At 40.3% G+C, this 13856-nt stretch overlaps 1 protein-coding gene across 6 annotated transcripts in view; it reads left to right on the top strand.

The window, feature by feature from the left end:
* Positions 1-11229: 11229 nt before the first annotated feature.
* The window catches only part of LOC140464879 (serine/threonine-protein kinase PRP4 homolog), a 50258-nt gene continuing 47631 nt past the window's right edge, over positions 11230-13856 (top strand). For all 6 annotated transcript variants that reach the window (XR_011955006.1, XR_011955008.1, XR_011955009.1 and 3 more), the window contains exon 1: positions 11230-11379. Coding sequence is in view for 1 of the 6 variants with exons in the window: in XM_072560450.1 (XP_072416551.1) it covers positions 11279-11379 (101 nt within the window). In the remaining 5 variants the exon portion in view is untranslated. The remainder of the gene's footprint in view (positions 11380-13856) is intronic.

The following is a 13856-nucleotide window of genomic DNA, read 5'->3' as shown; positions in this document are numbered from 1 at the left end:
GGTCATGTTGCGGCTGTACAGGACATTGGTTTACAACGGGATCTTGATCAGATGGGCCAATGGGCTGAGAAGTGGCAGATGGAGTTTAATTTAGATAAATGTGAGGTGCTGCATTTTGGGAAAGCAAATCTTAGCAGGATTTATACACTTAATGGTAAGGTCCTAGGGAATATTGCATGCAATTCTGGTCTCCTTCCTATCAGAAGGATGTTGTGAAACTTGAAAGGGTTCAGAAAGGATTTACAAGTGTTTTGCCAGGGTTGGAGGATTTGAGCTAGAAGGAGAGGTTGAATAGGGAGGGGCTGTTTTCTATGGAGCGTCGAAGGCTGAGGGATGACCTTATAGAGGTTTATAAAATCATGAGGGGCATGGATAGGATAAATAGACAAAGTCTTTTCACCTGCACATCCACCAATATCATTTATTGTATCCGTTGCTCCCGATGCGGTCTCCTCTACATTGGGGAGACTGGGCGCCTCCTAGCAGAGCGCTTTAGGGAACATCTCCGAGACACCCGTACCAATCAACCAAACCGCCCCGTGGCCCAACATTTCAACTCCCCCTCCCACTCTGCCGAGGACATGGAGGTCCTGGGCCTCCTTCACCGCCGCTCCCTCACCACCAGATGCCTGGAGGAAGAACGCCTCATCTTCCGCCTCGGAACACTTCAACCCCAGGGCATCAATGTGGACTTCAATAGTTTCCTCATTTCCCCTTCCCCCACCTCATCCTAGTTTCAAACTTCCAGCTCAGTTACTGCCTCCTTGACTTGTCCGACCTGCCTATCTTCTTTTCCACCTATCCACTCCACCCTCTCCTCCTTGACCTATCACCTTCATCTCCTCCCCCACTCACCCATTGTACTCTATGCTACTCTCTCCCCACCCCCACCCTCCTCTAGCTTATCTCTCCATGCTTCAGGCTCACTGCCTTTATTCCTGATGAAGGGCTTTTGCCCGAAACGTTGATTTCGCTGCTCGTTGGATGCTGCCTGAACTGCTGTGCTCTTCCAGCACCACTAATCCAGTATTTGATTTTCAGCATCTGCAGTCATTGTTTTTACCAAAGTCTTTTCCCTGGATGGGGAGTCCAGAACTAGAGGGCATAGGTTTAGGGTGAGAGGGGAAAGATATAAAAGGCCTAAGTAGCAGAGACCTAAGTGGCAACTTTTTCATGCATAGGGTGGTACACGTATGGAATGAGCTGTCAGAGGATGTGGTGGAGGCTGGTACAATTGCAACATTTAAAAGGCATCTGGATAGGCATATGAAAAGGATGGGTTTGGAGGGATATGGGCCGGGCGCTGGCAGGTGGGACTAGATTTCATTAGGATATCTGGTCGGCATGATCAAGTTGAACCGAAGGGTCTGTTTCCATACTGTACATCTCTATGACTCTATGACAACTTACCTTCCTATTTATCTTGGTGCCATCAGCAAATTAGCAGCCACACATCTGGTCCTGCCATAAAAAGTCAATGACATATTATTACAAATAGTTGAGGCCCCAGCACAGATGCCTGTGGCATTTCACTAGTTGCTGTTTGTCAACTGAAAAATATTCTTAGCTCTCTGCATCCTGTCAGCTAATCAATCTTTTCTCTATGCTAATATGTTACTCCCTATATCATGTACTCTTGAGTAATAACCTCAGATGTGGCACATTATCAAATGCTTTGGAAATCCTATTACACCACATATTTTATTCACTTTCCTTGTCACTCCCTCAAGAAGCTCCAATAAATAAGGTAAACACTACTTCCCTTTCACACAGCCTCTCAGCCCTACTCTGCATGATCATATTCTGACTTGCTTGCTTTATATTGGATTCTACCGGCTGTGACAGATGCTAGGTTAATGAACCTATTGTTCTCTGCATTTTGTCTCTTTTCCTTGAAGGCAAAGTATTACATTAGTTACTTTCTAATCCATTGGGACGTTTTGGAATCCAGGTCACCAATCAACGTACCCTTTTATTACACAAACTAAACTCTTTTAATAACTTTAAATTTGTCATTCGTGTGTTTGTCGTGATGAGTGCAACATGAACATTTTCAGTAAATGTGTCTCTCTTTTCAGCAATGCAGAGTTCATTATTTAGCAAACCAAAAGAATATTGATAAGATTATAGATTGGCTACATTCATCGTCAATAAGTATAAAGTGACGAAAAACATAAAAATGGAACATGTATAGCAGACACCTCAAATCCCTGGAGAGTTATCAACAGTGCAAAACTCAACAACAATGTCCACTGGCAGGACAGATTTACCAGTGTTACAATCCTGTCCCATGCCAATAGCCCAGTATTAAGGCACTGTTCCCGCTAAACCAACTGAGATGGCTGGTCCGCGTTGTCTGCATTGTCCAACGCAAAACATTCTAAACATGTGGGAGAAAGTGAGGACTGCAGATGCTGGAGATCAGAGTTGAAAGGTGTGGTGCTAGAAAAGCACAGCAGGTCAGGCAGCATCCTAGGAGCAGGAGAATTGACATTTTGGGCTAAGTATTTCATTAGGAAGGGCTTATTTCTGATGAAAGGATTATGCCTGAAACCTCGATTCTCCTGCTCCTCAGATGCTGCCTGACCTGCAGTGCTTTTTCAATGCCATGTTTTTCGATTCTAAATGAGTGCTCTACTCCAAGTTCTGCAATGGTAAGTGATCACTAGGAAGGCAAAGGGAACAGTATGAGGACATCTTGAAAGCCTCCCTAAATAAATCTGACATCTCCACTAACACTTAGGAATCGCTTGACCTAGAAAACACAAACTATCGAAGAAGCATCTGCCAAGGAGACAACCACTCTCAGCATCATCAAATGGAGCATGTGGAAGCCAAACACAAGCAGTGGAAAGAGCCTGCAGAAGACACAGTGTCTCATCCATCCTGCTCCCCAACATCACTTGAGGCAGAATCTGTGGCTGTAGGTTTTCAGCCACTGAAGAACCACCCCTTTAGAGTGAAAGCATGTCATCCTAGATAGTGAGGGAATGCCAAAGAATAAGAAGGTATACTCACACTCTTCCAGGTTTTTGCCCCATAGACTGTGAAGGAACAAAGATATATTTGAAAGTCAGGAAGATGTGTGACTTGGAGACATTGCAGGTGATAGTATTGCCATTTGTTTGTTGTCCTTGTCCTTCCGGGTGGCTGAGATTGGCTGCATCCATGCATGACCAAATAATTCAGGGCATACTCCTGAATCTCTCAAATGAGTAGACAATATTCAAAAACCAGGACTCATGTGATGTCTTAACTGATACCAGGTGAGGAAACCAATAGATTTGTTGCAACCTGATGTCAGTGTCTTTGGGTTAAAAATTGGTCAGATTTTTCTTCCCGATTCCTACTTGATGATTGAAGCCAAGGAGGAGTGAAAAACCTTGCATTTAAAAGCATGAGGAACAGAAAGTTAAATGACAGAAGAGACAAGTTTCAAGATCAATAGAGTGATGAGAGACAACAATAGATCCAAGACAGTGCCAACTTTATAAAAATTTACTAATGGGATATGGGCATTACTGGGTGGCCAGCATTTATTGGCCATCTCTTGTTGTCCTTGAGAAGATGGTGGTGAGCTGCTTTTTTGAACTGCTGCAGTCCACAATGCCGTTAGGGAGAGAATTCCATAATTTTGACCCAGGAACTGTAAAGTAATTGCGATATATTCCAAGTCAGGATGTTGGAGGGGAACTTGCAGTGGTCATGTTCCCATATCTCTGCTGCTCTTTACCTCCCATGGAAGTGGTTGTGGATTTGGAGGTTCATCTAAGGATCATAGGTGAATTTCTGCAGTCCCTCTTGTAGACAGTACAAACTGCTGCAGCATTAATGGTGGAGGCAGTAGATGTTTGTAGATGAGGTGCCAATCAAATGGGCTGCTTTCTCCTAGATGATGTCCAGTTTCATGAGTGTTGTTCAAATTGCACTCATCAAGGAAAATGGGTAGTAGTCCATCACATTCCTGACTTGTGTCTTGCAGATGGTGGACAGGTTTTGGGAGTCAGGAGGTAAGCTATCTGCTGCAGTATTCCTAATCTCTGATTTGCTCTTGTATCCACAGTCTTTATATATCAAAAACAGTTGAATTTCTGGTCAATGGTAACCCCCAAGATTTGGTCGTGGGGGATTCAGTGATGGTAATGCCATTAACTGCCATGATGGTTAGATCATTTGATATTGGAGATGATCTTTGCCTGATATTTGTGTGCTTCAAAAGTTACTTTCCACTTTTCAGCCCATGTCCGGATATTGTCAAAGTTCTATTGCATTTGAGAATGGACTACTTCAGTACCTGAAGAACTGTGAATGTTACTGAACACTGCAATCATTATAGTTAATATCCCCACTTTTGACCTTATGGTGGAGGAAAAGTCATTGATGAAGCAGCCGAAGGTGGTTGGGCCTGGGACACTAACCTGAGGAACTCCTGCAGAAATGTCATAGAGCTGGGATAACTGACCTCCAACAACCACTATCATCTTTCATTGTGCCAGGTTTGACTTAAACCAGCAGGGAGATTGCCTCTTGATCCCCATTGATTCCAATATAGCAGAGCTATTGAGCTGAGCTACTTCTTTGTGATATTTAGTAGCATCACACAGCTATGATCATCACCTTCAACTAATTAAAGTATTTGACCTCATACTTACAATATAAGTAGTCCTGAAACATGCTTGCTGATCCAAAATTCCTGATTCAACACATTTCAGTTCCTACAGGCAATGTAAAAGTTCACAATTTACTTAATTAAGCCAAGTATTTTTGAGTTAAGAATCTCTCCTCCACCTAATTCCATTGCCCATCGTTCTCCCCTTTCTGGCCTCTGATGCCTCTCTATCCTGCCTCTTTCTTCCATGTGTGACTATGTACTGCAAACTTTGCCACATGCATGACCAGCTAGAAAACAGAAATGTTTAAATTGTTGTCTAAGGTAATGGTTCTGAAAGAGTTAATGTTTAAGCTGCATTAGTTCTGCTCTACCTGATATCACACACAGTCTTTGTGTAGAGACAGGGAGTTTGACACTAGACTTCTTAGGGAGCAGGCATATTTTTACAGATCCCGAGAGTCTTTAGAAATTATGCCTGACTAGTAATACAAAATGTAGTTATGTTATTATGTAATAAATCATCTTGTTAGTTTTGATATGGCTCTTCTATTTAGACAAATCAGTGAGTTATCTTCTACTACTAATAATTAGACTAAATACTCTTTAAACAAAGGAGGATTGGTGGTGGCCAACTATGGCAAACAAATCTTACCCTGTATCACATACTGGCAGAAGTGACAGATACCATGAGGTACCAGCTGTGGCAACCAAGTCAGATGCCACATAAATAATGGTTAAATTTGCCAGGACTTTGAGTCACTTGCATCTTTGTTTTCTTGAGTGGCTTTGATCCCTGTTTCTTCATAAATATTGAGTTCACATTTAATTTACGGTACTGATTTAATTTGAGCTCAATGGTTTGATTTCCCCAATTAAGCAATTGCAAAAGTTAATGAGGACAATTGTAGATTTGTTTAATCAACCATTTCAAATGCAATATGACCTAAGTCTTTTAACCCAGAGGTACGGACATTACTGATGTACCAAAAGTGCCCCAAAGCTTCAGTGAATTAGACCAATTGTAGACTGAGAGATTCCAAAGATGTGTCCCAATTTGAAAGCTTGGAATGTTACATTGAACTGGCTAAGTGCGAATCTTCCCCTTCCCAAATTAGTTGTTGTGGTGTGTTAACCTTGATTTCAACACCTGGCCTCTAAGGAAGTCTGACCAACCAATCAAAGTTCTTGTTTTTACCAGCAATTCTATTAACAGTGAAATCTCTTGTGTTCTCAAGGAACAAAAATAGTCAGCGTTTCCGACCCTACCAGTTTATGAGCCAACACTTAAACCAGAAATTAATTTTAAATAGTTACATGCTGCAAGAGATTATGCACTCACAGTTGTCTTTCTGTTGTCCCAACTATAGGTGAATTTTCCCAATACTTTTTCCAGCAAATTAAACAATACTGCAGAATTAAAGTTTTGAAGTTATTTTTGGTTCATAACGGGCCCTAGTGTAACTCACCCCTTTATGGTGATACTGATTTTAAATTGATAATTATCAGTTATAAAAAGGAGCTGCTATACAAGTGCATTTTTTTAAAACATGAAAGCATGTTAACTTGTATTAACTTGAATATTGTGAAATTCTCTCACAAGATAATAAATATTTTTAAGAACCCAAAAGGGAATTGAATAAAATGGCAGATCTAGTTAAGTCAGTAGATAACAATTAGTAGAGACCAGTTTTCCTCTTCTCTATTCGATAAGTCTTCTTTCAACATTCACAGTTGTTGGGATGAAAACAACTGTGCATTTGTTTTTGCGATTCTCTTTTCCTTTCTGCACTACTGAAGGTTTTCCTTTTCCTGAGCAGTGCCTCTTTTGTTCTTGGTGCTATTATACTGTTGATAAGTTTCCTCATAGTTGAATCTAACTTTATGCTGGAATAGGCATAAATCTTCTTTTTAACTTATAGATATTAAGAGAATTGCTGTGAGCCTTCCTACCTGTAACTCAGCTGCTTACACATTTAATGAGATGAGCCACTGGGGAAAACTGAGGTAATTAGGCAGGTTAACATAAATGAGAAATCTGAAATAAAAGCAGACAATGTTGAGAAAGAAAATACAGCAAGTGTATTGGTATTTTTAATCTGAAAGTAAATTACATACAAATAAACAAATACGGCTCAATATTAAAATGCTCTATGGTGAGAGACTGCTAGATGTTTGTCAATATTAGGTTGTATTTATCATGCACTCCCAACCAATTAAATGTTTCATTGTTTACCTATGCAGTCTGCAGCACCTAGTTTCTTGCTCCTCTAAGACCAAAACTGGACACAGGACCGAAGATGCAGCCTGATCAGAGCGCAACACAATTTGATTACAGCTTCACCTAACATGTCTTCTACCATTTCAACTATGCAGTACAGGTATATCATTATATTGATTTTGTTGGTTGCCACTGTGCATTTGTCAGATGTATTATGTTTTGAATTTATATCATCTTTAACAGGGGTTGTTAATCCTTGAGATTGCCCCAAAATGGGGTATGGATCTCTCAGGTCCTGCTGTTTGCAGCAGTGGCAAACTACATCTTTTGATGATCTGATGGAACATTAAGTGGCCAGTTTGGATACATCCTTTTTAAGGACAGCATGCACCTGGGCAGTTTTTTCATACGATCAGGTTGATATCAGTATTGTACCTTAATGGAACAGTTTGGTCTGGGGTACATCAGAGTACAAGTCTTCAGTCCTATTGTGAGAATGCCATTGCTTATTTGTACGTATGAGTGGAAGGATGCAGGGTGTGGTTGTAGACAGGTAGGTGATATCAACAGATTTCATTGCCTATGTTTTACCCTGTGCTGTGCAACTTAATGAGTTTAGGCTAAGCACTGTCAAAGCCACTTCTTCCTGATTATATACTTCTGCACTGCTATCATTGTCAAGGATCATACCAATCATAGCCGAAGGAAATCCTTGGTTTAAAAAAAAGGAAACATGTTGGAAGAGCTGACATAGAAGGTGGGATGATCTTACGATGGAGCAAAACTGAAAAATATCTCCATCCAACAGACTTGGGGGAAATGAAATCCAGGTAGGCATGGGTTTAGAGTAGATATGAGTTAACAGTCATTGAGAAATTGAGAAGGAGAATTTGATGAAGGGAATGAAGTGAGAGTTGTGAATTGGGAGAGACACCAACAGTATTGGTGATATACTGGATAAAATGAAAAGGGAAGGGTTATGAGTAGGATTGGGTTAAAAATTATGCCACCTATTTCAAACAAAAATTCAGACACAGCCAGGATCCATTGGAATACTTGTTATTTAAATGAAGTGAGTTGAGTCAAAAGAGCAATTGTTCACTGTTCTAGTGTTGGCTGTGACTCAGTTGGTAGCACCCTTACTTCTAGTTGAAATGTTGTGGGCACAAAAATCAAGATGGAAACTTCATTGTTGGAAGTGGTTTATTTTGTATGAGATGTTAAACCAAAGCACATCTCAGGTGGATAAACGTATTGTTTTATTGAAGGATAGGGGTGTTATCTTTGGTGACTAATATTTATTTCTCGATCAAGATCACAAAAACAGATTATCTATCATTTTGACATTGCTTTTTGTGTGGGCTTGCTGTGTGCAAATTGGCTGCTGGATTATAACATTACAACAGTGACACTTTAAAATCATATCATGGGCAGTAAAATACTTTGTGACATTTTGTGGTGATGAGAGTTGCAGTATAAATGCAAGTCTTGTCTTTTTTTCGGTTTTCTTTCTTCCTTTGCACAGAAATAGCCTTCTGATTCTCAAAACCTCTGAGTTTCTGAAGTGAAACTATGTGCAAGTACTCACCACTTGCGAATGGCTTCAATCTTAAGTATATTGTTATCAACTGTCTCTCAATTGGAGGATGACATCTACTCAGAATTGCAAGTTCCTGCTCTTACTGAAGTGTGACTGAAGTGTCCAGTTCTTTGTCTGCTTATATTTTGAGACATCGAGCAGGACACTTCACAAGGTAGTGGGATCCGGAGTGCAGGATTTTCTTCCTTTTCTTTCCTGCTGTTAAGCTGCTCTGCTTCATTAAAGTGTAAAACATTTTGATTAACAACTTGGCACCACTTTAAACAATAGTAAGTTTCTTCCAGTAATCAACGTTAATGCTGGCTGCACTTCAAAGAAAGCTTCTTTAAAGGATTTTCTTTGTCCTCCTCTGGAATGCTGGCTATTAGAGAATTGAAAGAGCAGAATCTGGTAGGGGAGATACTTGATGCAAAGTCCAGTCCATTATGGTGATTTTGCAGGACTCTTGCCTGAATGCTTGTGAAACTGGCTTCAGGGATACCAGCATTTATTCAAGTTTTTCAGTGAATTTGGAAGTTTTGATGGAGGCATTGCTGTTGGGATTCATCTAGCACTTTATATGTGTCACTGACATACATCAGGTCACACTGCAGTGCAAAGTAAGATGATAACTGCTATGTACACTATGACTTTGGAAGTCTTTATTGTCAAATGCTCACTGCCACAGTCTGTCAAAGGCAGAGCTGACACAGCTGATCTGGTGTTGGGATCTCCTCATCAGTATTGATAGAGATGGCTGCAAGGTATGGAAAATGGTCAATGTATTCCGGAATGTCTCCCAATATTTACAGGAGATGTAAACTTTTGACGGACTAGTACTGGGCTAAGTTTTGTTTTGGTAATATTCAAAGACCGGTTGGATCTCTTAAATGTAGAATTAAAAAGCTTGAGACAGATGTGCAAAAGGCAACAACTTAAATCATAAACAATGCAGTCATGACATACTGGCTCTGCCACACATGCATAATCACTTATCCATGGTGGTCAAATTAGTTTTGGCATGGAGTTGAAAAGTTTTCTACCTAGCCAGCATTTAATGCTCACACTGGAGGGCAGATGATCTGTGAGGTGAATAGCCAGTGTCAGTTAAATCTAAACAAGTGGGCTATCATACAGTCTTGTTTACTGCCAGTCGCGATGTTGAATGCAACTATTTCAAATTTCTTATTCCAGGCAGTTGCTGTCACATCATCATGAAGCAGTTACAAGATTGTGATGAAGCTTCTTGGACATCAAATTCTTGGTGCTATTATACTGTTGATAAACAAGGCATCCAGGTGAACGCATGTCTGAATTTTCCCTGCTAAGAACAAGAAAATACTTCAACATTTCCACAGGCATGATTTATCTCCCATCTCAAAGATAGTTACAATTGTTGTATTCCTAAAGTCTGGTGGGTAGCTTTTATTTCTTAACAAATTTGTCGGATTTTGGTCAAACTGCCAAATTTAAGAACCTCACTTGTAAGAGCTTTAGGATTTATGTCTTTCACCTTTTTGATTGCTTGTTGTCACTCTCTCATTAATGGTGGCGCACTCATGGATCCTACTACAAGGTATGACCTGGAGAGTCTCAAATGCCACTATAGTCTCAGTTGAGGTAAATGGAACAACCTTTACTAATATCACTGAGAGAAACAAAGCCCACTCACTTCAATAATTTCAGTCCGAGACAAGATCTGAATCAGTAGTGCCATTTATTTTACACTTGCAAGTGGGTGTGATGTCCACTGTCTACAAGGCAAGGGACATACACACACCAAATTCAATTCATACACAACATTTATATGATTTGATGTCTATTGTTTTACACTGCTCCCTCCCCTGTTTACATCGTCCACTTCCCTTAGACCGGCCCCCATTACCCCTGTTTACCTCTTGCCTTATCCGGCCTTGTCTGTGACAAAATGCTTATTTCTGGTCTCACAAGGCTGTTTGACCTCATCCTGCTGTAGGTCATTGTTAGGCATATTCTTTCTTCATCATTATCTACCCCCTTCATCTGTGCCTTTCCCGAGGCCGTTCTGATCCCTATGACCCTTTTAATTGGGGTTTGTTCCTGTGTTTTTGTAAAAGTGGGAAGCACATGTTTATATCTACTGTTTGTACAGGTGTATCTAGCTTAACTTCATCCCGTCACAACATCTTATCTACTTGCCCATAATGTCTACCTTCTGACATACAGTTTTAGCTAATACAAAAACAATTATATATTTCCTCCACATCGTTTCCATTCTTGTTGACTCAGCTCTTGGCTAAAACAATTACACACTGGTGTGAGTTCATTTTACTTTGTAAGATGGAATTGCAGAAGTAACACTAATTTACCTATATCCCACACTACTCGCCGACATATCCAAAAACACTTTCAAACAGAATTGACAAGCCACCTTTGACTATTCATGAAAATAATCTCACTTTCCCCCCAATTTTTTGTTTGGTTCGATTAAATAGCTCTCTTTTTTAAAATATTGCTTGTCTTTTCTCTTGACAACTTGTGACAGGCCTGCTTTTATACTTTATGCCCAAAATTACCTATTAATTTCACATTTCCAAGTTTATCTACATTTTTGTGGGAGTCTCTAAATTAACCTATGCATTCATGAGAGGGAGAAGTAGTAATCAATAAATGAGTTCTTAACCACTTCTTTATCCTTCTCACCTACAACAACCTCCAGGAATTTAGTCTGAGCAAATGAGTGCATTGTGGGATCGAGGAAGACTGGTGCCATGGGATTATGGGAAGTGTGCAGCGGGATTGTGGGAACTTGGAGGATCTGCACTGTGGGATTGTGGGATGGTGGAGGACGTGCGCGGCGGCATTGTGGGATAGCGGTGGAGGCGAGCGGATGGTGAAAGACGGCCCTGGCGAAATGGCGGACGTTCACAGCCAGGAGGAAGAGGCGGACTGGCGCAGGAACGAGCGACTGACGGCTACTTTGGAGGAAGAGTAAGGGGGGCCTTCATTGCCGATGCGGATAGAATTAAGTTAGCGGCAGCCGTTACAATGAAATGTTCCGGTCACCCTCGTGTGTGAGTGGGAGAGCCGGTATGCGGCGGGCCGCGCTGTATGTGGTTTAAATAATAACGAGTGGCCTCAGTGCTCCATACATGGCCGCGGAAGGCGTTCTCCTCACTCCCACTGCAGGCCCCTGGGCTTTCCGCGCTGCTCTTCCATCTGGGTTTCTGGGACCAAGGTTTGGTTTCCACCTCCCGCCTCTGAAAACTACGAGTGCTTTGGGCCTCCCTCAGCATGTGAGCAACCATCGGGACAAGGTGGTTTGTTCCATGGGGAGAACCGATGCCTCTGCCCTTCACTTTCCTCCCAGATCTCACTTTACTCTCCACCCTTCTCTTTAATGCGTCCCTCTTCGTTAAACCTATCATTCCCCACTTCGACAGACGTTGCCTGAACGTGCGGAGGGTTTCCAGCATTTAAAAAAAAGTCTTCAAATTCTCCCACTTGTTTCTATTCTGAATTGATCATTCTTGCCGTTTACTTTGTCCTATTTGTTTTCCAACTTATGTTTTTTCTTGTTTAACGTGACCTGGCCCTCTTTCAATTGGATCTTCAAATTGGTCTCCTAAACTTTAATGTTTTTTTTCCCTAAACTTTCTTTTTCTATATAAATGAGAATGCTGACAAAGTACACCAATAATCCATGCATTGAATCAAATGAACTTGCTTAAATATTGCTAGATCAGATGCTTGGCATATTTCAAAGTACTTCAAATAATGGATTATATTTGAAGTTTAGGTGTTGCTATTAGTACGTGAAGGTGGCAGCTAGTTTCTGCATAGAGTATTGAGTAGATAATCTGTTTTGGTGGTGTTGGGTGAGTAGCAATTATTTGCTAGAACACTGGAAGAATTTTGCACATTGTACTTTCTGCTGTCGACTGGAGGTAGCTGACAGGATCTCTGTTTAATGTCTAACCTGAAAGGTGACACCACCTGTAATATAATGTACAGTCTCTTGTTAACTTCAATTGCAGATTGGGGTTCATAACCTTGATCAAAAACTACTACAAAAGAAGTCAGGCTGACATTTTAATACACCTAACAGGCAAGTCTGTGAATCACTAGTTTCCACTGTGAAAATAATTACAGCTCACATTTTTGGTTTGATTATACTTTCCTTTTTGTTTGTAAATATCACCAGAACTTTTAATATCATGGCATATATGGTTTTTGTGTAGAAATGGCTTCAGTGGTGCTGAAAAGAGATACTACCAAACATAGTAGTCAAGAAAGGTTACTACTGAAACATCAATTTCTCCACCTAATGCTGCCTGGCTTGCAATGTTCTCCCAGCCTCCTCCTTGCCAAATATGGTACTCGTCAGGAGAAATTTAGTGCCAAAGTTTCAACAAACTCAACAATTTATACTATAGGGACAAGGGTGCAAAAAGGGGGAAATAGCTGCACTGGCAACCAAGCTAAGTTAATTCGTCAAACTTGGAATGTTGCTCAGTTGCACTTGCTAGAAGTGAATACCATGATCTGTAACCAAAACATATGTTCAAGCCTTGCAACTTATTTCCTTAAAACAGGAACTTGAGTGCATGGTTCCTTGTTGCTGTGCAAAAATCAGGATTGACTTTTGAACCAATCAGTTTGTTCTTATTCTTTATAAATTGTTGTGGTTGTTTGAAATTTGTAATTTTTGAGTTTGTCTTGATGAGTGCAGACCAGAAGTCGTCAACATGTTGTTGACCACTACACCACTACATTCACTGCTATCAAGCAACTGCAGAAATTGATTTGGCAATTATGGAAGTTTTTAAAAAACTCTCTGCATCTTAAACCATATCCTATGTATTTTTAAAATTCAGGATTGCCAGAAGCAGCAATTGTGATGAATTAAACATTTTATTGTGAAATTTAATTTTTAGATTTGCTTCAAACTTAGTTTAAATTTGAGCTTGGATTTTTGTTTGTTCAACAAACAGATGATTGATTTTCATATGACTTATTTAGGTTGGGGAACTTGTAATTCACTGGTGAGATGCTTCATTTTCTTTTAGTGTAAATTAATATTTTCTGGTCACAAAGTATTTGTCTTGTTTGAGGATTTGTTTATAAAATATCTCCAGATAACTTGATCAATCTCATCATCCATCATTTCTATAGCCTGTAGGTGTAAATATGTTTTTTTTGTCTTTTCACTGTGCTGTGTTAAAATGCATTGAGTTTCAAACTTATTGCTGATTGATTTGATTTATTATGACATGTGCCTAAGGACAGTGAAAAGCTTTGTTTGCAAGCAGTACAGGCATATCGTAGTAATCAAGGACATACAGATCAGAGAGTGGGGAAAAAAAACTTGGACAGAGTAAGGCATACAAGTTACACCACATGGGTCGTGTGCTCGACAAGATCAACATTAACAAGATCGAATGACACCAGATTATAGTCCAATGAGT

Source organism: Chiloscyllium punctatum, chromosome 41 (assembly GCF_047496795.1).
Source record: "Chiloscyllium punctatum isolate Juve2018m chromosome 41, sChiPun1.3, whole genome shotgun sequence".
In the NCBI taxonomy this organism is placed as follows: domain Eukaryota; kingdom Metazoa; phylum Chordata; class Chondrichthyes; order Orectolobiformes; family Hemiscylliidae; genus Chiloscyllium; species Chiloscyllium punctatum.
This window is presented reverse-complemented; position numbering and strand designations above follow the sequence as displayed.